The 26718-nt window shown below is 49.1% G+C and overlaps 1 protein-coding gene across 1 annotated transcript in view; it reads left to right on the top strand.

Moving 5' to 3' along the window:
- BLMH (bleomycin hydrolase) overlaps positions 1-25023 on the top strand; it is a 48467-nt gene extending 23444 nt beyond the window's left edge. Inside the window, exons 7-12 of the mRNA XM_043962802.1 lie at positions 1217-1372; positions 2135-2293; positions 2413-2480; positions 3445-3559; positions 8641-8710; positions 24065-25023. Of these exons, the coding sequence (XP_043818737.1) occupies positions 1217-1372; positions 2135-2293; positions 2413-2480; positions 3445-3559; positions 8641-8710; positions 24065-24216 (720 nt within the window). The 3' untranslated portion in view covers positions 24217-25023. The remainder of the gene's footprint in view (positions 1-1216; positions 1373-2134; positions 2294-2412; positions 2481-3444; positions 3560-8640; positions 8711-24064) is intronic.
- The last annotated feature ends 1695 nt before the right edge of the window (positions 25024-26718 follow it).

Here is a 26718-nt window from a genome sequence, read left to right as displayed (position 1 = left end):
TCTCCTGGTGTGCTGGGAGTTAAAGGGGAAAAGACTGGGGCCAGGGACACACCTGCTCATTGAAAAAAACTACCACATACTTGCCACAGCCCTGATATTGGGATGGTTGGTGTATGGGACAGGCATTTAGAGCAGGCTGTCGACAAGCCCTTACTGACCTTTCTGTGCCGCTCAGTGTCCACTGTGCTCCATGCTGGGCAGAGAGGGAAGAAGGAGAGTTGGTGGCAAATAAGAGAGAGAAGCTAGAGCAGGAGCTGACAGAAGGGAAGAGTTCAGATTTGGGGTGAAGGGTCACCTTAAGTGTCAAACTGGAGGCATCAGACTTGTTTATTTCACAGTGTGTGGAGGAAAAGCAGGGTGGGGTGAGGGTGACCTCTTGATCCCAATCTAGTTCATGTCCCACACTCAAAAGCTTTCTTTTTCTTTTGTGTGTGTGGTGGGGGGGGGGGCGGCAATGGGGGTTAAGTGACTTGCCCAGGGTCACACAGTTAGTAAGTGTCAAGTGTCTGAGGCTGGATTTGAACTCAGGTCCTCCTGACTCCAGGGCCAGTGCTCTATCCACGGTACCACCTAGCTGCCCCATATAAGCTTTCTGAACAAAGCCCTTCTCCCCAGTCCTCTGCTTACTACTCTCTAGAAAGTGAGAGGATCCACAAAGTCCTGAGGGGGGCATGAAGAAAAGGCAAAGGCCACGTGTCATCGTTGGAAACTCCAGGCTCATTTCCCTGCCACAGACTAGCCTTCGAATGTGCCTCGGGATGGCAGGCGCCACCAAAGCCATTAGAGAACTGTTTAGAGTTCCCAAGACGAGAAAACCCTGGGACAATCAAAGGGAAACTGATGTTTAGGGCGAAGGAAATCATTTACAAAACACAAGTCGTTATTTATCATTTAAGGAGGCAGGGACCCAATTCTGGTCAGGTGCCAGTTTTCTTGGCTTAGGAAACATCAGCAGGGCAAGCTTTGGGCAGGGTGAGTTCTGGGCATTACAGGGTCGCCATTTCAGCAGGTGGTATTCAGTGTTTATTGGAAATGGCAGGAGTTGGTTCATACCCAGTGCTGCTGGGACCCTTGTCTTTTGAGGGGAAATTGACTCCTTGGAAATGTCTGGCTTTGGATTTTAACCTTTAAATTCCTTGGGGTTCCCATGGTGGTGAGGAGGGGTGCTGCCTGCTGCCTCCTGGCTTTGCTCATCTGTTGTTCTTCTCCCTGCTAGGTCTTCCGAGTGGTCAGCATCTGCTTGGGCACCCCACCAGACAAATTTACCTGGGAGTATCGAGACAAGGATAAGACTTACCATAAGATTGGACCCATTTCACCCTTGGAGTTCTACAGAGAACACGTCAAGCCTCTCTTCAACATGCAGGACAAGGTTGGGGACTGTTGTTGGGAGTGGCTAGCCATTGGCTAGAGGGTGGGTCCAGGAATCTGGCTGTCCCTGTATGACCCAGCTCTCCTTAGCTGAAGGTGACTTGTTTTTCACTTGTTCCTGAGCTACATTTCACACTTACTTCTGATGGTCTAGGTCAGGGTCATCCCTCAGCCCTTGTCAAGTTCTCTCTCCATATATTCCTATGACTTGGACATGCTGAATAATAGTATAATGAGTGGGCGGGCTGAGAGTGGCCTCCTCTGGGGTTCAACACGGTGGCCTCCCTCATGGAAGGTAGCAGGGATTCTTCCTAGTTTTTCTACTTCTAATAGGTCTTTCCCACCCACCTGGCAAGAAGACACCCCCCTGGTGCCCTGGCCCTCTTCTGTGGCCTAATGGCCTCTTTCTTGAGAGGTGGGACCTCAGCACTTTGAAGTCATAGCTGAGCTTATTCTGTGACCACCCCCTTGTCACAATTAGTGCTTGTCGTTTTGGGGAAGCCATTGCCCAAAATAAATGGGTCCAAGTGCAAGAGAATAGCCTCGTATCCCTTTGTCCCGATCGCAGGCCACCTCTGGGCCCTCTCCATATTGCCTTGCATTTATTTGTGCATTATTTTGTCAGGCAGTTATTATGTCAGTGGACTTTGGGATAAAAAATGCCAAAGCAGTAATTGCTCATAGCTTGCCTGCAGTGGATGGGCTAGCCCAGCTCTCTTGATGTAACTTTGTGTTGTGATGAACATATCCTTGGTCTCCTCAGATCTGTCTGGTGAATGACCCTAGGAGTCAGCATAAGTACAACAAGCTGTACACCGTGGAATACTTGAGCAACATGGTTGGCGGGAGAAAAACCCTGTACAACAACCAGCCCATCGACTTCTTGAAAAAGATGGTTGCGGCCTCCATTAAAGATGGAGAGGTGGGTGTTGGCCTTGCACATCTTCCCTGATGCACGAAACACTTTCTCCCTCTTCCTTGGATGGTCTCGGAGCATCCTGGATAGTATGTGCTGAGTTTCCCCTTTTTTCCTCTTTGTAGGCTGTATGGTTTGGCTGTGATGTTGGGAAACACTTCAATGGCAAGCTGGGCATCAGCGACATGCACATGTGAGTGTAGGCGGCCAATCAGAAGCCACTTGCTGGTTTCTGCTGACAATGTGTGGAAGCACTTGGTGGGTGGGGACTTGGGGGGGCATGGGCAGAGAGCGTCCCCTCATCCTCCATCTTCTGGGATGTGGCTTTTCACCCTTGGTGTGGGTGTCCTAGCCCCTCGGCAGGCAGTCTGGGGAGGCTTACGGACCTCTTCTCAAAATTGTGCTTTTAAACACGTAAAATAAAACGCACACTATTCCAAGGGAAACCAGTGACACTAAAGTACACTTCTCAGAGTGTTAAGGAAAAAACCAGACCCCAAGTTCTTGGACTCTTGGTTGAGAACCTCTGCTTGAGGGCCTAAAAGAGCAGAAGTTGAAGGCAGCATTGTGGATACTTAGGCTGCTTGATTTGGGGTCAGGAAGGCCTGGGTTCAAATGCTGCCTCCCATGGATGCTCTCTGTGCAACGTCTCCGAGCCATTTCCTCATCAGTAAAATGGGGTGACGAGTCATAAAGCCTGTCGTGAGTCCCAGATGAGGTCGTGTCTTTAAAGTACTTGGCAGATCATGAGGGGGGAGCCTCAGGAGCTGTGCAGATTCATAGCACACATGAGGAAACTGAGGCCCAGGCATGTGGCATGACTTGTCTGTCGTGACACCGGCAGTAACTGTCTGCGGCAGGATTTGAACCCAAGGCTCCCTGAGTCCCCAGCCAGGGCTCCTGGAGCACATTGTCTCTGATCCCTTTGGCTTTGAGATTTGCCTCTAGGTTTTTTGGCAAGTGGCCACATGTGGCACAGGGAAGAGCATTTTGGTGGCAGGCTGCCTTCTGGCAGAGTACCTCCAAACAGGACCCGTGGTGGAGCCTACCTCCATATTCTGTGTGCCCCTCACCAGGAACGGCCAGGGCTTTTTAGGGATGACACTCCTTTCCTTTTGGGTCCTAATCTTTTATTTTCTAACATACCTTTTTTATAGCTATGACCATGAGCTGGTATTTGGCGTCTCCTTGAAGAACATGAACAAAGCAGAGAGGTTGACTTTTGGTGAATCCCTGATGACCCACGCTATGACCTTCACAGCCGTCACGGAGGTATGCCCTGTGCCCCTCCACCCACCGGCCCAGCCGGCGGCAGTGGCAGCAGTGTTTGCACAGATGGATTTGAATTCTCCCTCAGCCCATTTTGTCTGGCATACCTTCATTCACAAGTATATGTGTGTTGTTCTGGAAAGGTTAGCTTCCGGGCAGGATGTCACACCTACAGCACTTGGGCCTTGGCTGGGTCCTCTGAGACAGTACAAATAGGAACTTTCCAGTGACGTGAGGAACAGAATCTGGGTTGGAGGGAAGAATTGGTGGTGCCCCCCGGCCCAGCCGGCGCAGACATTCTTGGTTTGCAAGAGGTTGGGAGTGAACTTGGAGCCGATGTTTGTTTTCAGAGAGTTAAAATAAGCGTTGGAAGGTGTGTGCAGGAAGTCGTGGCCTTGTGGTCCTTTTCTGCTCTAACTCACCCAGGTTTTAGTAGGGTTCCAGGATTGTCCCCAAATAAAAGATGGGGATAAGAAGAATGTTTCCTCTGTGTTCACCATGGATTACTTGGCAGCATTCAGGGGAGGGGGCAAATAGCATTTGGATGTCTCCACAAAGAGTGCTGGGATGCAGGCCACAATGCCGTGCTGATAACTGCTGTGGTTGTTTCTAGAATCCATTATTCCAAACGAACCTGGTTGAAAGTGGTTTCTCCTTGGGGCAGTTAGGTGGTGCAGTGGATAGAGCACTGGCCCTAGAGTCAGGAGTACCTGAGTTCAAATCTGGCCTCAGACATTTAACACTTATAAGCTGTATGACCCTGGGCAAGTCACTTAACCTCAATTGCCTCACTAAAAAAAAAAAAAAAGTGGTTTCTCCTGAGGAAGCCTCCTGATGAGCCTGTGCTAGAATTGTGAGAGAGAGGCCACAGGTTTTGTTAACCCCTAGATAGACAACCATGTGGTAGATGGGTCAGGCACTGGATTTGGAGTCAGGAAGACCTGGGTTCAAATCCTGCCTCAGACACTTAGGAGCTGTGTGGCCCTGGGCAATTCACTGAACCTTTCTTCGCCTATTTCCCTATTTGCAAATTGGGGGAAGGGAGTTGGGTTCAACTTTCTGGCTGATAAGGTTCTTTCCAGCTTTAAATCTGATGTGGGAAGTAGAGGAGATGGAGGAGAAGGTGGCTCTGCTTCCCTTGGAGGGATCTGTGGGGTACAAAGAGCCATGTGGCCCTGTGCCCGTTCTCAAGGAGGCTAGGATGGTGTAGGCAGGGGGAGGGGCTGGGACCATGTGGCCTCTGAGGCTCCGGGTCCTGATCCATGCTTATGGGATACTCTGGGACCCAGTCCCTGCTGAGCTAAGGCCGGTTGTGGCCATGGCATTTGGGGGGTTGTATTTTTCTGCCAGGTTCTCACCCAGTGGACCTTCTGCTCTGTTGGGCCTCATTATGTCCACTGTGGGGGTAGATTCTCTGTCCACCTTTTTTATTTCTGGGGGCACAGGCCCACCCCTCTGCCCCCTCCTACTTAGAATCATAAAACTGAAGCACGTCAGAGCTGCATTCATCCTCTTCCCCTCAAGGCCTTTGAGACTCAAAGAGGGAGAGACGACTTGTCCAGCATGGCCCAGCTTGGTAGTGGCAGACCAAGGCAACCTCTGGTGGTTCTTTCTGCTCCCTGGAGCTGGAAAGACTGGGATGAAACCTGAGGTGGCAAGACTGAGCCACCTGTGTGTTTTAATGGGAGATAAGAGACTTTGGTTGGGGAACTGTAGGCCTCAGGGAACAGGGGAGAGAGGCATGTTTGGGGGCAAGGGGCCTTCATGGTGGCCCTGGAATCCTGCCATGTTATCAAGCATGGCATCGTTGCTTTCTAAGAGAAAACAAAGAAAACCCTTTTTTCCTACTGTATGTGCATATAATTGGGCAAAACTCTTCCCTGAGGTACGATTTCCATTCAAGGTGAGAGTGACAGGATCACCAAGTGAATTAAGCAGCTTACCTCAGAGGATCACTTTTTTTTTTTTAAGAACTAATCTTTAAAAAAAAACAACCCACTAATCTAATGTAACTAACTACTGGTAGCCTGTTATATTCATAAAAAGATGTTGCCTGGAGGTTTTTCCTGTTGTTTTGGAAGGTAACACATTGCAAACCTGTGAGCTGCTGTTAACATAAATAATTGTGAAGAGTCAGATTTTTCTTCAGTATTAACTTGTTGCCAGGAAGCTGAATGATCCAGTAGCAACAATCACCTCCAAGCTGGTGGCAGCGTCTCTGCCCTTCATTTTGCATAGATCTGAGATGGCATTTCGGCTCTGAGTGGACTTCTTTACACTTAAAAGAAAATGGAAACTACAGGCACTCCCCCCTCCCCCCTTTCCCTAATCCCCCTCCCCACAGAGTGAGGGTGGTGCCTTGCTCATGTGTGTGTTTTCCTGCTGGGTGATGGATGCTGCTGGGCCTCACGGCTTCAGAAACAAGGACAAAAGTTGGAGTCTGAAGCCCTCAAAGGCTTGGGGTGGGGGAGAGAGAATGTGTGTTGGGGGGAGGGAGAAAGAGATTGTGTGTGTGTGTGTGTGTGTGTGTCTCACAGATTAAATCACATAACTTAAACAGCAGATGAACATTTGGGTTACACAAAAGAACATAGAATTCAGTGCTGACAAGAGGTTTTAAGTAAGAGCTGTCTTTTATCATTAGAAGTAAGGGGTTGGAAGGGATTTTCATGAATAAAATATCAAATAAGTTGCTCACGTTTACATGTTTGGACAAGCTGTCTTATAAAGTTCACTGGATTTATAACTCCCCACTAAAGGTTCTTGCCTAAAGGAGGATTTTTGTTTCAAATGTGTGTGTGCATCTAAATATCAGAGGGCTTTTGACAATTTGTTTTGCTTGCCAAGGGCTTTTTTGCTGTGCCTAATTTTTCAGAGATGAAAACCACCCAGATCCATGATCACGTTTCTCTCCTGTCCAGCTTTGCTTGGGGAGGTTTCTCAGTCAGCCAGGTCAGTTGAGTGACTCTGGTCAACTGCACAGTCATAGTACAGGGTGGCTGCTGTTAGAATCACAGTTGGATGGAGGGATCCCATCTTATCTTCTACCTTTGTATTTTGTGATCTTAAAATGAGGAGCCTTCCCGCCTTCCTTTCTTCCTTCCTTCCTCCCTCCCCTCCCTCCTTCCCCTCGCTCCTTCCTTCCTTCCCTCCTTCCTTCTTTTCTTTCTTCCCTCTTTCCTTCCATCCCCTCTCTCTCCATCCATCCATCCTCCCCTCTCTCCCTCCCTCCCAGAGTTGGTGGTTGGTTACCAGTGAGTTGTTAGCAAAGGAAAGATAGGAGAGGTTTGTCGTTTTTATTTGACCTCGCTGTTGACACTTGCAGAAATGTGTAAGGAAGATAAAGATGGATTACTGAGTTTAGGGATTAGTGAGAAAGATGGCCCCTAGCACCCTGTAACCATTTGTTATGCTTCCATACAGAGGCTGTTGTCTGCGGTTGATCCTGGAACGGTGCATGTTATCTGAAAAAGGCTCGAAGCCTCACATAGGAACCGTGTCCATAAGTCGGTGTGGTCACTCCTGCTGAAATGTCTGAATTGGGGGAGGGGGTTGGAGAAAAGACTTTGCCCCAAGGAGGAGGCTTCCACTTGCTCTGTGAATTAGTGTGGAGGAAGGAGTAAGCGGCCAGTGCCTGGCTAATGGGGCTTTGCTTCCTCCTTGAGAGAAGATGAAAGGGTGATGGGCAGAGAAGAGCTCTAGGAACCTTGTTCTCTCTGGGTCTTTTGTTTCAGTTCCACCTTTTGGACTTCGTTGAGTTCTGTTCAGTGTTTGTATAAATGCCACCAGGGGAGGAAGGCCCTGGAGAATGTTGGCACTCAGCTCCCCTGACAGAAAGGCAGACCCTCCTGGGAATGAGTGGTGAGGCAGGAATTCACCAGGGCACAGCCTGAGATAAAACCCTTGGGAAGAGGGAATGTGTCGTGTTCCTCGTCTGCGCAGACCAGCTCTAACTTTAAGTGATGCGCCTGGCTTCCTTCCAGGGGGCAGGATCAGGGGTGGGGCAGGTCCCTCCAGTGTGGCTTGGCCCCTTCCCTATAACGTTTGCTCTAGAGAGTTGTCTGGAATGCAAAAGCTTGAATTATGTGCCCAAGGTCACAAGCCAGAACTCAAACCTAGGTCTTTCTGGCTTTGAGGCCTGCCCCCACCACAACTCCAGGTGCCTCTCATCTGGTCCGGTACCCAATGTAAAGGCACAAATTGCATTTGGCACATGACATAGTTGGAGTGGGGCTGGGGGGTTCCCCTCCAGGGAATCTAGAACATTTCACAGGTCAATGTGGCACATCCTCAGGGCCTGTGCAGAGCTGCCTGTGGGCTGGGGGCGAGCACGAAGCTCATGAAGTGCCGACTGTGTGCAAAGAGACCTTGGCCAATAGAAAGACACCAGCCTTTTCCTCAGAGCTCACATTTGTCTTGTGGAGCCAAGTTATTTATCCAAATACATGCTGTAGCAGTACTCATAATGTCGGTGCAAGGCAATAGGGGAAGTGTCTGGCAAGAGTGTTGGAATTGAGAGGAGGAGGAGCGTGTGGCAGGCCACATCCTATCGGATTGCGAGCTCCTTGAGGGCAGGGACTGGGTCTTTGTATTTCTGGTGCTTGGCACCGTGCCTGGCACCTGGGAAGTTGCCTAACAAAAACATTCCCAGAATTGGTCTTAGTCTTTCTGTGTCTTGAATCCAGTGTGGGGATAGGAGGCTGCTGATGGGGGCTGGGAGAGGGTTATATGGTGACCCCAAGCTGGGAATAGGTCTGAATTTCAGAGCCTCTTGGGGTTTGGCTGTGGCTTAGGCACAAGCCGGCCAATGTCAAGTCTCCAGGTGCATTTTTTTTTAAAGCAGGGCAATGAGGGTTAAGTGACTTGCCCAAGGTCACACAGCTAGTAAGTGTCAAGTGTCAGAGACCAGATTTGAACTCAGGTCCTCCTGAATTCAGGGCTGGCGTTTTATCCACTGCGCCACCTAGCTGCCCCTCCAGGTGCATTTTGAGATGAAATTCCAGTAGATTGGAAACAGTCATAACTATGGCATTTGGGGACTGTTCAACATGTAATCTATGTGTGTGTGTGTTTTGTTTTTTCAGGATGAACAGGAGGGAACATATGAAAAGTGGAGAGTGGAGAATTCCTGGGGTGAAGACCATGGTCACAAAGGTAAACTACCACATACTTGATACGTCCCTTCCAAGAGCCAGCCGGGGCACAATGTCTGTCCAGGTCCTGGATCATCAGATGCCAAAGAGACATTCAGGAGGTTGGTGGGATCAGGCCTTCTCTCAGGACAACCCTGAGGGTCTGTGTTTTCCCCCCATAAGCTTGGACACCCACTGTGGCACACCCTGAGAACCTCCTGGCCTTTCTGATTGACCTTGGAGCCGGCCGGTGCTGGGTTGTGCTGGGTTCCTTGGGTCAGTCAGGTCAGAGCAAACCCCGGCGGCCCTCCCCATACCAAAAGTGACCGCAGTACTAGCTGGTGAGAAGCTGAGCTTCGTCTGTGAGGACATTTGCCCCATGTTTCTTGGAGCTTTGGCAGACAAATCACCAGCCTCTTTCAGATCATCGGGTTTTCTGAGTGGGAGAAGAGAGGTTGCCAGAGGGGCTTGTTTCAGGTTAGCACCAAAGAGTCTTCAGGAACTAATAGAACTTTCTGTTGAAAGTCATAGTAGAAGTCATGAGTAAACAATAGAGAATATCCTTTTAATGTCTATTTTTAATAATATATAAGAACTTTTTAAAAGTGCTCATTACTTAGTTTCTAGGGATTCAAACCTAGAGACCATGAATTCCAAGGGAGTGCGTGATGTTAATCTGTACAGGGCCTAGTGCATGGTGGGCCTGAGCCAGCCCTTCCCCAAGGCCAATGGCCCTCCATGGCAGCGGTTATCCACCTAAGGAAGCGAGATTGCTTTTCCACTGTTGTGCCATGATCAGAAAGGCAGGACAGATGGGCATCTGAGGAGTGGCATGGAGGGAGAATGTTTAGGAGGCCAGTGGAATGACATGCCCTGACCCTGGGACCAAGCAGCATCCTTTCACCCACCCAAGAGTCAAGGGAAAAAATGAATAAGATGACAGAAGATAGAAATTTCATGGGTCTTCTCAGTCATGTTTTTCTGTTGTCTCCTTCATTTTGTTTGAGAAGGGCTGTCGATCTGAGCACAGACCTTGGGAATACTCATTTGGGTAGTGCCTACTAAGAGGTGGTGACAGTGGCAGCAGCCTAAGTTACTGAATGGGGAGGGGCTTGGACGTTCCCATCCAGCAGATGCTTGGTGGAGCTTCGTGTCCTTGTGATGTGTCAGCCCATTCTCCAGAGGCCTCAGAGGTCATCCCTGCCATATCCCTGTGGCCATCCAGCAGCTAGACAGTTGGACATTGTCCCATCTGTGCTCTGCTTTGGTTCCCTTTGTCTGCCAAGCAGCTTTGAGCCTTGGATTAGGAGTGAGCAGATGTGGGTAGCTCTACTACTTCTTCCTACTTCTACTACTACTTCCTCATCTTAGTTTCCTCCCTTGTCCAGGATGGGGTGGGGGTGGTAGGAGAGAAGGGCTTGATGATCTGCAAGATTCTCTGATCTCTGTAGCCTGAGGGCCAATTTGTGCTTTTGTTCTGTAGCTTTTGGCTTCTTGGTATCCAAGTCTTTTCTTCTCCCCTTGAAAATTTGCTTCAGCAAATCTTGGATTCCTGTCCCTTGGCTCTGTTGTGAAACCCAGTGGCCTAATTTTTGTCTAAACACATGCAAGTGCTCTTAGTGCCTTTCTGTTCATCATCCGATGGTTGTATCTTCCCCCTTGGAGAGAACGTCATTGATTTCTCCGATTGTTGTGTGATTACGATGGTGCTTGTTGCAATGCCTGCTGGGAATTCAGGCAGCGTGAGGCTGGAATTGGGGGCTCTGCTGAGCCGCACATTTTGTAATGGTGATTTCCTGTTAAATGGCTTTGCTTTCCTTTGAGGAAGCGATTAGGGGTGAGCTGGGGAGGCTCACCAAGGAAAGACCAGGAGGCCTTTACAAATTTCACTGAAAAAGAATTAGAAAAGGCGCGCACACATGTGTGTGTGTGTGCTCACATGTAAATGCTCTTGAGTGCCTCAGGGCAATCCCTGGCTGATGGTACCCCACGAGAGGCAGGGGAAAGCTTTTGCAGGATAGTATTATTTGTAGGACACTTTTAAGTTTTAAGAACCTTATTTCTGGGGGTGACTTTAAAAGGCATTCAGTCCTGCTTTATTTGGTTTTTTAATTCATTTTACCATCATTGCTGATGCTTCAGTTAAACCTCTAGTCACATCATACTAATGACCCACCCTAAAATGAGCCAAACCCATGCTCATTGGGTTATTTATCTTAGAGGCTAGTGATTGACAAGACAGGTGTGGGTCAGCAGGCACACACTAGGTTGTGAGCTGTGGCTCTCAGTTTGGAGGACAGAAATGGTAACAGCAGGGATACTTTCTTTTTTGAAAATTATTTTTATTTATTCCGTCAAATATTTCCCAATTCCTTGTGAACAGATATTTAACAATATATTTTTTAAAATTTTGAGTTACAAGTTCTCTCCCTGCCTCTCCCCTCCTTGAGAGCGTAACCAGTTTGATGTCAGTTTTTCATGTGAAGTCAGGCCAAACATTTCCTTATCAGCCACATGGCAAGAAAACCAAAAAAACCAAGTTTTCACAAAGCACACTTCAATCTGCCTTTAAGAGGCCATGAGTCCTCTCTGGAGGGGCAAGCATTTTCCTCAGGGTCAGAGACTGTGCTGCTTTCTGAGCTGGGTGATTGGGTGAGGCTCTTTTTCCTTCTGGCTTTTCTTCCCATTCTGAGCTTGGCTCCCATGCCATGTGGCCAATTCTGACTTAAAAAGCAAAACAAAACACAAAACTTTGGAACCAGCTTCAGACTACTTTGCTAATCCCCCAGCCCCAGCCATTACTCCTGATGAATAAAAGTCTTGTCTCTCCCCTTCCCTCATCACTCTGTTGAGTTCGGAAAGAGCGGGGAGCCTCATTCCTGCTGTTCTGCCCATAATCTTTTGTTACCAAGTCTTTGGCTATCTAACTAGAGGTTAAACTAACTTTTTGTTGTTGTTCTCAAATAACTGAAATGCCAGAGATTATGTAAAGCAAAACATTTCCTTAGGGAGCCAAAAGATAATGGGGCTTGGGGGAGGTTCACGGAGCCACATCCAACATAAATTCTTCCGATGGGCCGCTTGGTCCTTTCTGTCTTGATAGGAAGAAAGGCAAGAACATGCGACTCATTTGCTTGGCACTTTTGAGAATCTTCTGAGGAGAGTTTATAGGTAGGGGGTTGTGTTCCTTGGGTGTGCCCTGCTGGGCATTAGTTGGCATGGCCCAGGAGACTTTGCCCAGATGCTCTTGTGGGGGGAGACTGTTCTGCAGAGAACAGCACTCACAGTTTGTCCCTCTTCTCTTTGGGGTTTCTGTCCGGGGAGATTGATTGCTCCTGAAAAGTTGACCCTGATGAATCCCAGTGGGGGCAGACAGAGCCTAAAGAACCTCTCCTGGGCCGTGGCCTCGGGCTCCCCTCAAGTTCATGTCCAGGACCCTCTGCTCGAGACTTTGTTCTGACCTTGTGTCCCCTGGGCTTGTGTTAGCAGAGGAAGGAGCACTTGCCTCCCTTCCCCACTTGGGTTTCTCCCCCTGGTGACTCCACTGTCCATTGTCAGCTGTGCCTCTACCATTGGAGCACATTCAGCATCTGCCCAAACATCTGGGCTTGTTTGCTTCCTCACTCCTTGGAGGGACTGATATTAAGTTCTTGGTCTTGTTTATGCGTGATGTTCCATTTCGAGAAGGTTGACCTTGGAACCCGTGATAGAGGTTTGCATTTTGAAGAGCAGTCCAGCTTGTTGAGTTGTGAACTAGCTCAGCATTTCAGGCCTAGAGGAGGGGTAACTGCTCGTTTTCAATAAGTAGCTTATCATCTTTAAACATACGGACTCCTTTGTACGCAGGAAAGCATAAAGTAGGCAAGCCCTAAGACATTGGTGAGCCTCAGTTTCCTCATATGTAAAATGTGAGTTATGTCTCTCACAATAGACCAGCCATTCTTCACTCACTCCTGGACTGTCTCTTCCTCCTTACCCAAGAGAGAGACAGAGATACACTGTGTTACTTTTATTTGTGTCTCCAACATTTAGCACAGCGCCCAGAATGAAGTAAGCACCTTAAGGATGCTTCGTGTCTCTTATCAGAGCATTTTACATACTCCGTGCTGTTGTTCTCATCCCTGTTTTCCATATGAGAACATTGCGGCGCAGAGATGTTCTCACTTACCCAGGCCCATGCAGGCGGTAGTGACTGAAGTAGGATTTGAACTGAGGTCTTCCTTACTCCATATCCTGGCTCATCTCCAGAGAAAGAACTGGTCAACAGTTTGATACATGTGATACATGTGCAGTCATGCAAAACATGGTTCCCTCCTAGTCATGTTGTGAAAGAAAACAGACCAAAGAAGGGCCCAAAAGACGCCCACTCCAGAAAAGAAAGTGAAAACAGTCTGCTTCAGTCTGCATTCAGACTCCGTCAGTTCTTTTTCTGGAGTGGAGAGCAGTTTTCATCATTAAGTCCTTTATTATCTTGGGTCATCATGTTGGCAAGAATAGCTAAGTCATTCCCAGTTGATCATTGAACAATATTGCTGTCTCCTGGTTTTGCTCACTTCACTTTGTATCAGTTTAGGTAAGTTTTTATAGATTTTTCTGAAATCATCCTCCTGGTCATTTCTTCTAGCTCAATAATATTCCATCACAGTCATATGCTACAACTTGTTCAGCCATTCCCCAATGGGATGGGCATCCCTTCAATTTCCAGTTCTTTGCCACCACAAAAAGAACAGCTATAAATATTTTTGTACAAACAGATTCTTTTCTTTCTCTTTAAAATCTCTTTGAGGTATAGACTTAGCAGTGGTATGGCTGGCTCAGAGGGTATGCACAGTTCTTTAACCCTTTGGCCATAGTTCCAAATCGCTCTCCAGAATGGTTGGATCAGTTCACAACTTCACCAGCAGTTTATCAGTGTCTCAATTCTCCCACATCCTCTCCAACGTTTATCATTTTCTTTTGCTGTCATACTAGCCAGTTTGATAGGTGTGAGGTAATACTGTGTATTATGCACCTAATCTACTCCGTGGATTCATCATTCTTATTTTTTAGCCAGTACCAGATGGTTTTGTTGATTAGCACTTTATAATAGAGTTTGAGATTTAGTAAGGGTGAACCATTCACTTTTTTTTCCCCTTGTTATTCTTGACCACCTGTTCTTCGAGATGATTTTTCTTTTTAGCTGTACAAAATAAGTTTTAATAGTTTAGTTGGTATGGAAGTCCCATGCACTTTCTTTTTTTTTTTTTGGCAGGGCAATGAGGGTTAAGTGACTTGCCCAGGGTCACCCAGCTAGTAAGTGTCAAGTGTCTGAGGCCGGATTTGAACTCAGGTCCTCCTGAATCCAGGGCCAGTGCTTTATCCACTGTGCCACCTAGCAGCCCCCTCCCATGCACTTTCAAATGGACTGTGTGGTCACATTTAGCCCACTTATGAAAATTTCAGGTCACTCTGTCATCACTGACAGCTAAAAATATAATCTGGAGGACAGATGAGCAGTGGGTGTGGAACCACAGCGTGTGCAGAAGAGAGCTGGATTCTGCTCACAAGGGAAGAAGGATGAGGGTGATTCAGGCCTGAGAACCCTAAGCTAAATCTGTGTGCCTGGGCCTTTGTGCTCTGTGGGCAGCTCTTACGCTTAAGCATTCACTCTGGAGCCATTGAAGAAAGCATCTAGTGGCCTTCCAGTGTCCCATTGTGAAGCTCAAGAATGGCTTTGGGTCCTGAAGCTGGCCCCTGGGGAAGGTACACAAGTGGGATTTATGGGCAGCTGCCTCTCTGCACGCTGCCCGGCTGTCACGCTGACCCTGGGGCTGAGAGGAGGAGGGGGTAGAGAAACAGCTATGCAGGAAGCTTTCACTAGAAGTTTTACCTAGTGAAGCATATGGGGCTGGTGAATGTTCTGCCGGCCCCTTAGAGCCCTTGGAAATGACCCGGGCCGGTGGTAAGAAGCGTGTGCTAGGGACCAGTGTGCAACGTGCGGGTTTGAAAAGAAAGGGGAGTCTCCTTAGGATGTGCCCAAGGATGTACCAAATAGTCCCTGCTTACATTCTGCTGGTGGAGACAAGTAAGTGCACAATATATGTGGAACCAGGGGCCTGGGGTCTCCCCCAAGCTCTGGGCTCACTTGGACCTAGTCCAGCCTCAGAGAGCTGGCCCAGAGAAAGCTCACTGTGTCCTCAGCTTCTCATCTGCTTGTCTGAGAAGCCAGCCCTGTATGCCTTGGCAACTGGTTGTACCTGGAGTGGAGGAAAAGAAAGAGGAGGCTACCCCTGAGGCCATGAACTTGGGCGGTCCCTTCAGAGGACTCAGAGGAGACAGGTTTCAGTTCGCTTCCTCCTTTGTTGTTGTTCTTTATCCCAAGCTTCAGAACTCATCTCTCCTCCTGGCCTTAGTGTATTTTATCTTGTATTCCTCAGTCCCATCCTGACTCCTCTCTTCTCACAAGTTGGCCCCTCTGTTCCGGATCCTCATTGATGCTCCTTCTAAAAAAGGAGCCTCTTGGTGTTTTCACTTTAAGAACTTTTGGCAAATCAAAGTTTAGTCTGGAAAGAAACTTATGTGAACCCTTCAGATTACTGCCGAACCTTGGCTGCTTTTTGAAAAACCAACATTCTGGTCATAAGTCTCATCACTGAGCAGTTTTGGAGACAGCGTGTTCCATGCATTTGGACACAGGAGTAGGAGTCACCATGTCCTTTATAGCACTGCTGAGGGCTAGAACCAGACATGGAGGGACTGGGAAGATAGCAGAAGCCCTGCTGGCTGACAGTGAGGTGCCAAGCTTGTGACCTAACCCTCTATAACTAATGGTTTGTGATCCTGATGAATGAGCTGGTGTCAGCTTGGAGGGTCTTAGGTGAAGTGCCCCAGGGATCTCTGGGCTCAGCCACTCTGAAATATTTTATCAGGGACTTGGATAAAGGTATACAGGGCTGGCTTATCAGATGAGCAGATGAGCAGATGAGAAGCTGGGAAGGATGGCTAACATTATTCCAGATAATGGGATTGAGAGCCAAAATGATTTCAGCAGGCTACAACTCTAGGCTGGAATTTAATAGGAGTCAGTGTAAGGGATTACACAAGAAAACAAGACTGCGGGTACAAGATGGGGGTAGGGGGGTGGGCGAGCCTAGACAGCAGTTTGTCTGAAAATTATGGAGGGGTTTTAGGGGACCTCCTTATCCTGAGGAGTCCACCATGCCCTGGGGACACCCAGAAAGGCAAGGCCATCGCAACTGCAGTGACAGTGGCCAGGACTCATGAGGGGAGAGTCCTACTGTGTCTGGTGTTGGCCAGACACATCAGGGATGTCCAGAGCAGGGAAGCCAGCAAGGTCACACCTTAAGAAGATCGGTTTGAAGGAGCTGGGGGTGTTTGGTTCAGGCAAAAGAAGCCTTAGCTGGTTAGCTAGGTGGGGTACTGGATGGGGCACTGGGCCTGGAGTCAGGAAGACCCGAGTTCAAATCCAGCCTAAGACACTTACTAGCCTTGTGACCCTGGGAAAATCACATAACTCCTGTGTGCCTCAGCTTCCTCAACTGTAAAGTAGCAGTAATAACAGCACCACCTCACAGGGTAGTTGTGACGATCACGAGATAACATTTGTAAAGTGCTTAGCACCTAGTCACCACTGAAATAAATACTCACTGCCTTTCCACTTAGTGGCGTGTGATTTTAGTGTTTGAGAATTGGAAGAGTTTCCAGTTAGAAGAAGGAAGAAATTTGTTCTGTTTGATCCAAGGGGCAAAACTAGGAGCAGTGGGCGAAAGTGCTAAGGAAGTAAATGCAGGCGTAACATAAGGAAAATCTTCCTAACGGTTAGAAAAATATGGAAGTAGAGTCAGGCTTCCCCATCACCCGAGGTCACTGAGCACAGGTAGGGCTGGGCATCTGACCCTCGAAGATCCCTGCCAACCCGGGCCTGGTGTTAGTAGCTTCCTATTCATCAGAAAGACTGCCAACTGTTTATGCTCGATGGACTCCTGAAGCTGCATCGATAACCCTCCGCGTGTGCATCCATCTTGGGCCACAGGGGTTTTACGTGGCCTCACATTCCCTCAGAATTCCAGGTCTGTTAGGATGTGTGACATCATCACTCCTTCCTGGCTCCTTTGAAGTAACTAAAGCCTACAGGGCTGGTGAGGCCTATGAAAGCCAACCAAGTGTTGGCAGGTGCTCTCCCTGCAGAATGGATGGAGGTGAGGGAGGGCCAAGCCTGGGGACCCCCTCCTGGAGGAGGCATCTCTGATGGCTCAGCTGTAAGTGATCATTCACATTGCCTTCATTGTGTGCAGACAGCCCTCCAGTTAGATTGGAATCTTCCTGAGGGCAGGGGAGGCTCGGGTTTTCTTGGCCAGGACATTGCCTTGTGCAGAGGAGACACCAGCGGTTGTTTGCTTCATAGAATGGAGAGGAGACTCTTTTGGTTGTGGGGGACAGGGAATGCATCTCTTGGAAGGCTGCTCATGAGTGCAGACTCTGAGGCTGGAAGTCACAGTGATTTCTGGGGGGCTTGTGTGAGTGGGTCCTGTGCAGAGGCCAGTGGGTCTGTGCCTTCTCTGTGCACAAAGGAGGGTCGTTGGAAGGGAGATGGTCACGGCCATTCGTTTGCCTGAGAGACCTGGCAGGAGGAGCCGTCGGCCGGTTTTTAAGGCAGCCTTGGTAGAGCTTCCTGGCCCCTCTCCTGCGGGGGCTGGCTGTGTGGTCGATCAGCAGCCCGGCTTTGTACTGGGGCCGTGCCAGTGGGCTGCAAGGGACCTCGAGGGTGCCGCAGTGACATCGGCAGCAGTATCAGTTGATTCTGTTTAGGATATTGGGGCCTTGGACGGGTCCAGGTGGGAGAATATCATTTAAGCGTCCTGCGGGCATTTAACCTTGATGCCAGGGGCCACAGGTGCCAGGGGAGTGCTCTTGAGGAGGGGGGCTGTGATGTGACTTAGACAACATGGAGGGCATCTACGGACAGAAGAGAGTGCATCGTCCTCCCCCTGAACCTTCCTGTCTCAGTGAGGGCCCCACCGTCCTTCCGTGATCTTGGCATTATCTTGGAGCTCTTGATCTCCCTGTCCCACACAGCCAGGCGGCTGCTCCTGTGTCCCCATGACCACCCCTCTGAAGGCAGGCCTGTGTTGCCTCTTGCCCCCATTATGGCCCAGCCTCTCACCACCACTAGGCCATTCTACATGACCAAGGTCCTTTTCCTTCAGCACAGATCTGACCGTGTGACTCCCCACTCAGCCAGCTCTGGGAGCCTCTTATTGCCTGTAGGATGAAGTGTAAACATGGGCCTAGCTTTTCGAGCCCTTCACAGCCTGGCCCCCACCTCCCCGACTTGCCCTTCCTGCACCACAGCATTCCTCACACCCCAGTCCATCCCCATCCCAAATCTCGAAGTCACTTCTCTTCACCTCCTAGACTCCCTCTCTTCCTCTGAGACACAGCCCAAACACCATCATTTTCCTGAAGTTTTTGCTGCTCTCCCCAACTACAAGAGCCCTCCACCCCTCCCATAGCACCTCTTCTCTGACTACTTTGTAGGGGTGTGTAGATACAAATGTATGTGTACTTAGTAACTTTGTGAAGAAAGGATTTCATATGTCCTCCTTCGCTCTACCATTAGAATGTAGGTTGGTTGTACATATGCTTCCCACCTTTGGACCCCAGTGCTTAACACTGTGTTGCTGATTGATTGCTTATTAGGGATGGAAAGAGACTCCACATTGTCAGGTCATGTCTCATTGGTGGTGGTCGGGCATTACTTTGTAAACTGATGTAGGTTATATATGTACAATAACATTAAACATATTTCTGCATTAGTCATGTTATACGAGAAGAATCAGAGCAAAAAGGAAAAACCTCAATAAAGAAAAACAACAGCACCAAAAACAAAAGAAATAGTCCAATCAGCGTCTATATTCCACAGAGCCTTTTCCATCTTGAGTCCTTTGGAACTTTCTTGTACCGTTGGATTGGTGAGAAGAATCTAGTCTTTCACAGTTGATCAACACATAATGTTGATGATACTATGTATAATGTTCTCTTGGTTCTGCTCATCTCACTCATCATCAGTTCATGCAAGTCCCTCCAGGTTTCTCTGAACTCCTCTTGCTCATCATTTCTTACAGCACAATAGTATTCCATTACATTCATATACCACAGCTTGTTCAGCCATTCCCCAATTGATGGGCATCCCCTCAATTTCCAATTCCTTGCCACCACAAAAAGAGCAGCTATAAATATTTTTATACATGTGGGTCCTTTTCCCTTTTCTATGATCTCCTTGGGGAAAAAGACCCAAAAGTGGTATTGCTGGGTCCAGGCGTATGCACAGCTTTATAGCCCTTTGGGCATAATTCCAAATTGCTCTCCAGAATGGTTGGATCAGTTCACAGCTCCACCAACAATGCATTAGTGTTCCAATTTTTCCACAGCTTCTCCAACATTTATTATTTTCCTTTTTTGTCATATTAGCCAATCTGATAGGTGTCAGGTGGTATCTCAGAGTTGTTTTAATTTGCATCTCTCTAATCAATAGTGATTTAGAGCATTTTTTCATATGGGAATAGATAGCTTTGATTTCTTCATCAGAAAACTGCCTGTGCATATCTTTTGACCATTTCTCAGCTGGGGAATGACTTGGATTCTTATAAATTTGATTTAGTTCCCTATATATTTTAGAGATAAGGCCTTTATCAGAAGTACTGGCCATAAAAATTGTTTCCCAGCTTTCTGCCTCCCTTCAGTTTTGGATGCATTGCTTCTGTTTGTACAAAACCTTTTTAATTTTAATGTAATCAAAATCATCCATTTTGCATTTCATAATATTCTCTATCTCTTGTTTGGTCATGTACTGTTCTCCTTTCCAAAGATCTAAAAGGTAGACTATTCCTTCTTCTCCTAATTTACCTATGGTATCACCTCTTATGTTTAAATCATGTACCCATTTTGACCTTATTTTAGTTATAAGGTGTAAGATTTTGGTCTATGTTAGGCATTACTTTGTGCAGAGGCTCTGTGGGGGGGCCGCATGAATACAGAATCAGGGACGCTGTGAGTGAAAGAGCTGACTTAACCATCTGATGGGAGAAGGCTGTGTGTTTTTATGTTAGTCTCCCATTCTGCCAAGGAGGGAGGAATAACAATTCCTCTTGGGAGAGCATAATTCAGGAAGACTTCACGGATGAAGGGAGCTTTGAGGAAGTCTTGGAGGGCAGGGAGGAACATGAATTAATGGGGAGGAAAAGGCACTGGCCAAAGACGATAAAGCGGCAGCAGAGGCTTGTTATTCTTGGTGTGTTCATTACACTTTGGGGTCAAGTTAAAGGAGTGAGATTAGAAAATAAGATGGTGTGGCCTTCCATGGGGCTTTTGAGGAATGATAACAAGCAGACCTTTCCTAAAACAATACCAGCGCAGGGAGAGTTGGGGTTCAGAGGGAGGCCGTTGGTTTTGGTTGGGAAAGTTGGCCTTGGGGTCATGTCTGAATTTCGCCGGCCTCCCCACACTGTGCAGATACAGGGATTGGAGGAGAAGAGAGCGGGTTCCAGGCCTGGTGGTGGGGAGTGAGAACAAGACAGCAGGGCACCGTGGCGTGCTCACGTGGCTGTGTTCCCCGTCCCCCGGTGACTGGGCTGCTTCATGTCTGGGCAGCACAGATCCCCATGCTTTGTCTCCTGGGGGCTGGGTTTGTATTGGGCCAAGGGCATGGTCTCATTTGCTGACCCTTCTTTGTTATGCTTTGAAGACAAAACAACCTGATCCCCTTATCAGCCAAGACAAGCAATCCCCTCTTCAGCATTGCTCTCCCTCACGTGCCTCAGCAGTGCCCGGCTGGGAGCCGGGAGAGTCTTCCTCAGCAGGGGCAGATGGTGCATTCCATTGTCCTCCCTGCCAGCCGGATCTGCCTGTTTACATTGACAGGGAAGGCTCTCCTTAGATCTCCGTCCAAAAGGCACGCACACTGCCACAGCCCATCTTCTGGGGCTCTTTATCCTCCTCCTCCCTTCCTGCTCTCCAGCTGTGGTCCCCAACACACACACACACACACACACACACACACACACACACACACACACACACACACACACACACACAGAGTGGCATCTTCTTGACCAACTGACACCTGGCCCTTTTCCATTGGGGTGCTGGCTTCTAACAGCCAGGTGCCTGGCGTCCATGGAATGCTGCCTTGTGCCCAAGTCACATTTGGTTGTTGGGTTCTTGGGGGGAGAGTCTTCTTTCTTCCTCCTAAGTACGTGAAGGGCAGCACTCAGGTGTGCAGCACTCAGTAGGTGTGCAGCAGAAGTGTTGGGCACGATGTCAGCACTTCCCCCGTCTCCCAGTGAACCAGGGCCCAGGTCATCTCTCGGTGAAGGCTCACTGATCCAGAGCCAGATGGGACTTCAGAAGCTTCTGGTCATGAAGAAGCTGGGGCCTAGGGAGGGCACCTGATTTTCCCAAAGTCACAAAGTAATAAGCTCCAGAGGGGGGATTTGAACCCAGATCCTCTCTGACTTCTCCTGCCTCCCCTGGGGGTCTGAGCAGGCAGCTTAGCTGTATTCCATTGACTGTGGTACTCTGGAAAGAAATCTAGATATGGAATCAGTGAAGCTGGGTTCAAATCCTCCTTCTAATACTTCTTACCCTGTGACCCTGGATCAGTCAGCAGCATCCTTGGGCCTCCGTTTTCTCATCTGTAAAATGAGGGGGTTGGACTCAGTGGCTTCAGTAGTTACCGCTACCCCTACTTATCAACTCAGCAGAGATTTATTAACCACTGAGCAATGCCCCAAAGGGCCAAGAATGCAAAATTATCGGAGGAAAAAAAAAGATCTAACAGCTAACTGATAAGTTTTTCTACTTAACCTTATCTGTTGGGTTTGTTTCCTGAGAGAATTTTACAGGCTTGTCCTTGGCTCTGTTCTGTTGGAACCGTGCCTGATAACTCCTATCTAGTGTGTATGATTTTAGGTGGTCTCATTAATATGATTTTTCCTTTATTAAGGGGGGAGCTAGATGGCTTAGTGGATAGAGCTCTGGGCCTTGAGTCAGAAAGACCTGAGTACAAATACAGCCTCAGATTTCTACTAGTTGTGTAACCCTGGGCAAGTCACTTATCCCTGTTTGCCTTACTCTACTGGAGAAGGAAATGGCAAGCCACGTCAGTATCTTTGTCAAGAAAACCCCATGGACAATATTGGTGTGCTGTGGTCCATGGGATCACGAAGAGTTGGCACGACTGAACAACAACAGTGAGCAAATCTTTTAGCATAACTGACTGGGCCTTTTGGGCTTCAGGAAACCCCTTTATAGGCCCTTCCCTGCTTTTTTTTTTTTTTTTTAGTGAGGCAATTGGGGTTAAGTGACTTGCCCAGGGTCACACAGCTAGTTAGTGTTAAGTGTCTGAGGCTGGATTTGAACTCAGGTACTCCTGACTCCAGGGCCAGTGCTCTATCCACTGTGCCACCTAGCTGCCCTCCTTCCCTGCTTTTTACAAAGACCCTTCATTCTGTCAGTGTCCTTTAAAAAGCCTGGCCATTTGCTGACTTTTGTGTGTCTATACTTTTTAATTTGATTGTGGAGACAAAACTATGTTAACAGGCCATATGAGAAACTTAGACCAAAGGAAGTTCTGTCCCTGGCCCCAGGCTTGTAGGCCTCCCTCCTCAGAGGCCTCCTGGCTCTTGGGGAGGACCTGCCTGGTTTCCAGGCCCCCCACCCCCACCCCCCAGGACCCTGGACTATGGAGTTTCTGTAGCAGGAATAGCCAGCCTCAGCTTTGCTCTCCACTGGCCCCAGCCTGGCACGCCCTCGGGTTTCAGACACTGGATGTCAACAGTGAGAGCCGTCACGGGTTCATTATCCGCTCATGGCACAATTGCTTGGCGGCGACCCTGTCTGGGAGGCTGCACTGAGCCCCAAAGAACTCATATCCTGCAGAGCCGCTCGGCAAGCAGGCCCTCCAAGAGGCGGATCACCGCTGATAGGAGTTCTCATTTAGAAGCCCCTAATCTGATCTCCTGCTTTTGAAAGGAGATGGCTAGGTAGATACTTTGTGTCCATATTCCTTGGACGTTTGGGGAAGATTTATTTGCTTGTGCAATGATAATATTTTATAAGGACACAGGACTTTATTACACAGTCCCTCACCTGCCCAGCCCCCCTTCCTGCCAGGAGCAGGCTCAAGGATTGATTGACTCTGAATTCAGGCCTGTGGAAGGATGACCCAAGCCTTTGCCTGCTATGTTGTTTGCTAGTGCACCCCCCCTCTTCAGAGGCTTGTGGAAAGGTCTGCTTTAGACAGGCCTGCTTCTGCAGGGTGGAAGCCATGCCAGTCTCCATCCCTGGTCCCGAACTGGGCTGGGCCCAGCCCCTCACTCAGAGCAGGTTGGAGCTCTTATCGCCAACAGTGGCCTTCCCTTCCAAGACAGGACACGCTCTAATTTCTCCACCTCTTTGAGCAAGGAGGTGAGGTCACTAGGGGAGAGCTCTGAGCAGTGGCTCAAGCTGTCTCCTCCAAGGATAGACATGCCGTGCTGTGTCAGGCCGAGTGTCTTGCGGTCCGTGTGAAAGGAACAGCGGGAGTAGGCACCACTGACCTCGCAAGAGCCTCTGCGGCTTGGCAGTGGCTTCTTGCACTCCCCAGGCTAATGCCTGCAGTCCCCTAAGGACTGCCGAGCGGGGCCCTGGCCCAGAGGCTGCCCAGAGCCCAGGTGCAGCATGGGTGCAGAGCCCACCCCGGCCAGGTCGTCGTCAGCTGCCTGCTTTTCACCCTTGGGGACATGCAGCATTGACAGGTGTCCTGGGTGTAGGGGTAGGGGGGTGGGGTCGTCCTCGTTCCTTTGATGTGTCTGCACAGGGTGCATTCTGGTACCTCCCTTCCTTGTGTGCCCTTAGCGCAAGCTTCCCAGTTTCCCAAATGGAGTCTGTGCTGCCCTGCTCTGCTACTTAATCTTCCTGGTGGGAAGCAGAAGGGCAGCAGTTGATGTCCCATCGTTGTGTGCTCTCTGGAGAGGCCTGTGAAGTCAGGGAGGCTGGAGCAGCAGCCCTTTCTTCCCTGCTCCCCCCATCACCGTGTTTCCCAATAGGAGTCTATTATGAGGGCGAGCTGGGGACTTGGGGATCTTGTTCCCAGCATCCAGTAGCCAGCAGAGCCGCACCAGAAGACAGATAGTTCCCTGGCATCATTTGGGGACAGCGAAATGGGCCTGGCGCTCAGTGCCACCTGCCTCTGGTGGCCGCCTCCATGCGGCTTGGGAATGGAAGGGAGGGAAGAAGGGTTGAGGCCGCATACACCCCCATCCTATGCATTGGTGCTCTCCGCCCCTGGCCTCCCAGCCCAGGCTCATAGTGTGTCCCTCCCTCCTGTTCTCTGCAGGCTACCTGTGTATGACAGACCAGTGGTTCTCGGAATATGTGTACGAGGTGGTGGTAGACAAGAAGCATGTGCCGGAGGATGTGCTCGCCATCCTGAAGCAGGAGCCCATCGTACTGCCAGCCTGGGACCCCATGGGGGCTTTGGCCAAATGACCGCCATGCCCTGCCGTCGTCACCTCCTCAAGCGTGACCTGAAGTCCGTGCGAAGGGACATGCTGGGCACTGAAGCCAAAGTTGAGTAGGTGACTGATCTTGCCGGGCCTAGTCCGACCGACTCCTGGTTTGCTGAGCCCCTCACTGCGGGAGCCTCTTGGGGAATTGTGCTTTATGCTGCACCGTGGGATCCAAACGCTCTCATTTCAGACAGGCTAAAGAGCAGGTCATTGTTTCCTCTCCTCCACCGCCAGCTCTGCCGGTTCAAAGGAGGGGGAGGGGGAATCTCTTGGTGTTTTTATCAGACTCCGTAGAGCAGAGAAAGAACTTCAGGCCATGGGCGGATGGAGAGTCGGGCTGCTTTCACCATTGCCTGTGGCTCTCAGGTTTCCGAAGGAGTGTCATCCTATGATCGAAGCCCACAGAGCTGCATGCTGCTTGACCAATGACGGAGACTCTCACACCCTCGTTGCTGAATTTCATCTTTTCCATTTTAGCTTTATCTGCCTCGACCAGCATGGGATGGGGACAGGAAGGGGGACTTGGGCCTGCTTCCCGTGGCTTGGAGTTACAAGTGGGGGGGGGGGGAGAAGACATCCCATGGAAGTTGGGGCTCAGGAAATTGAGGTGAGACAGTGACCAAACCATATCATGACCTGAATTTTTTAAAAAATAGGGGAATCTCTAGCCAAATGGTGTCATTTTAAACTTCTGCATCTGGAGGGGGCTGGGCGGGGGCGGGGCCGCGTTCTTTAAGACAACTAGATGGTGCTGTGAAGCTTTTGAATAAAACATTTTCCTAAATGAGAAGGAGTTGATGTGTTTGGTCAGTACCAGTGGATCCCCAAGGGACAGTCACCCCACCCCTCCCTAACCTCAGTACAGGCCCAGGGCTGGTGGCACTTACTTGTGACCCCACTTCTGGAGGCGTGTCTGCAGCAAGAACAGGCTTCTGCAGAGCCCAGTGGCCATCTGGAGAACTAGACTGAAAGGTGCCTGTCTTCACTTTGTTTGCTTTGTGGGATCTTTGGGTAGACAGCCTAGCAAAGTCTATGGGCCTGTTCTCAGTCCTACCATGGGTTCCTGGAGGGCTGGGACCCTCTCTAAGGGCTTGGCTTCTGTCTCTTGTCTCAAGAATTCACCGTCACGTCCAAGACCCCGTGACAGGTCCCTGTCCTCAGAGAGCTTACAGTCTAGCTCGGGAAACAAGCTGCATGCCCATAGCAACGACTCAAGCAGGACGTAGCTAGCATTTCAGGGCAGAGGCACAACAGTGGTCCTTCATCAGGTGCCCTTCAAATAGGCCTGGGAATCATTTCTTTCTCTACAGAGTCAGGAGGAAGAGATGATTTTTATGTCTTCCCCCAGCAGCTCACCTCACTGTCCATCCATAGCTACCCATTTGATGCCTGATTCACTCAGCTTAGCAATTCAACATTTACTGAGCTCCTATAAAATGACACATACCAGCCCTCTGCCCTTGAGCAGCTCCCTGGCCTTAGAGTCAGGTGTGGAATGCAACCTCTCTGTAAAATGGGAATATGGATGCCTGGGGCGGGGTCTAGTTCATGAGTGTAAGGCTCAGATGAAATTGTCGCTGGGCCATCTAGGCCTGGGCCCTGAGGAACAAAGATCGAATGCCTAGCAAAACAACCTGTTACATGGATGTCGTGTACATGAGAAATAGGGGAAGATGTATATGAACTGAGGCAGATGGAAACTGCACCCAAAGAACAATATCCATAATAACTATGATGTAAGGGGAAAGGGCTTGAGAGAGAAGCTGGGCCCCAAGTACCCGAAGGCAGAGCCAGTGATGGCGTCAAGAGAACAACTGATGGAACCTTCCCCTCCTCCCAGCAGAGGGGAAAGAGCCCCCGGCTCAGTGTTGTAGGGGCCTTGTCAGATATGGTCACTGGATCAGGAAGTTTGTCTTGTCTCTGTCTCTGTTACAAGGGAAGGTTCAATCTGGAGGAGGTTGGGAAGGGTTGGGTTTTTTCTTTTCCTTTTTTTCTTTCAGGAATGTGATATTCAGACAAAACAAAGTCAGAGAGGAACATAGAGGCCAAAAGAATAGGACTGGGAAGAAGAGGACCGGCTCCCACTCTAGCATCCCCCTAGAGTCTCCCTAAAGCAGAGTGAGAGAGAACAGAGACCCGGCAGGAGGGAGGGCCTCTGGGGAAGGTGCGCAGCAAAGCTGGGCCTACAGAAGGAAAAGAATGAAGGTTTATTCCAAGGATACTTTGAAAAATCAGTACATGTTTTTTCTTAGAAGAGAAAAAAAACCTAAAGTAAAATCCATCAGATTTTCCAAATGATAATTTCAAATTCATTTTAGAACATTTGAAAATTTGCCCTCATAGGAGAGGAGAATGTTGCTCACTCTCAAAACAAAAATATATTAAAAAATATTATTGATTCTAAAACCTTTTGTTTTTACATCATCATAGTTTTCCTAATATATTGCTTCTCTCCTACCCAGAGACCCATCGCTTATAACAA

Source organism: Dromiciops gliroides, chromosome 4, assembly GCF_019393635.1.
Source record: "Dromiciops gliroides isolate mDroGli1 chromosome 4, mDroGli1.pri, whole genome shotgun sequence".
NCBI lineage: Eukaryota > Metazoa > Chordata > Mammalia > Microbiotheria > Microbiotheriidae > Dromiciops > Dromiciops gliroides.
This window is presented reverse-complemented; position numbering and strand designations above follow the sequence as displayed.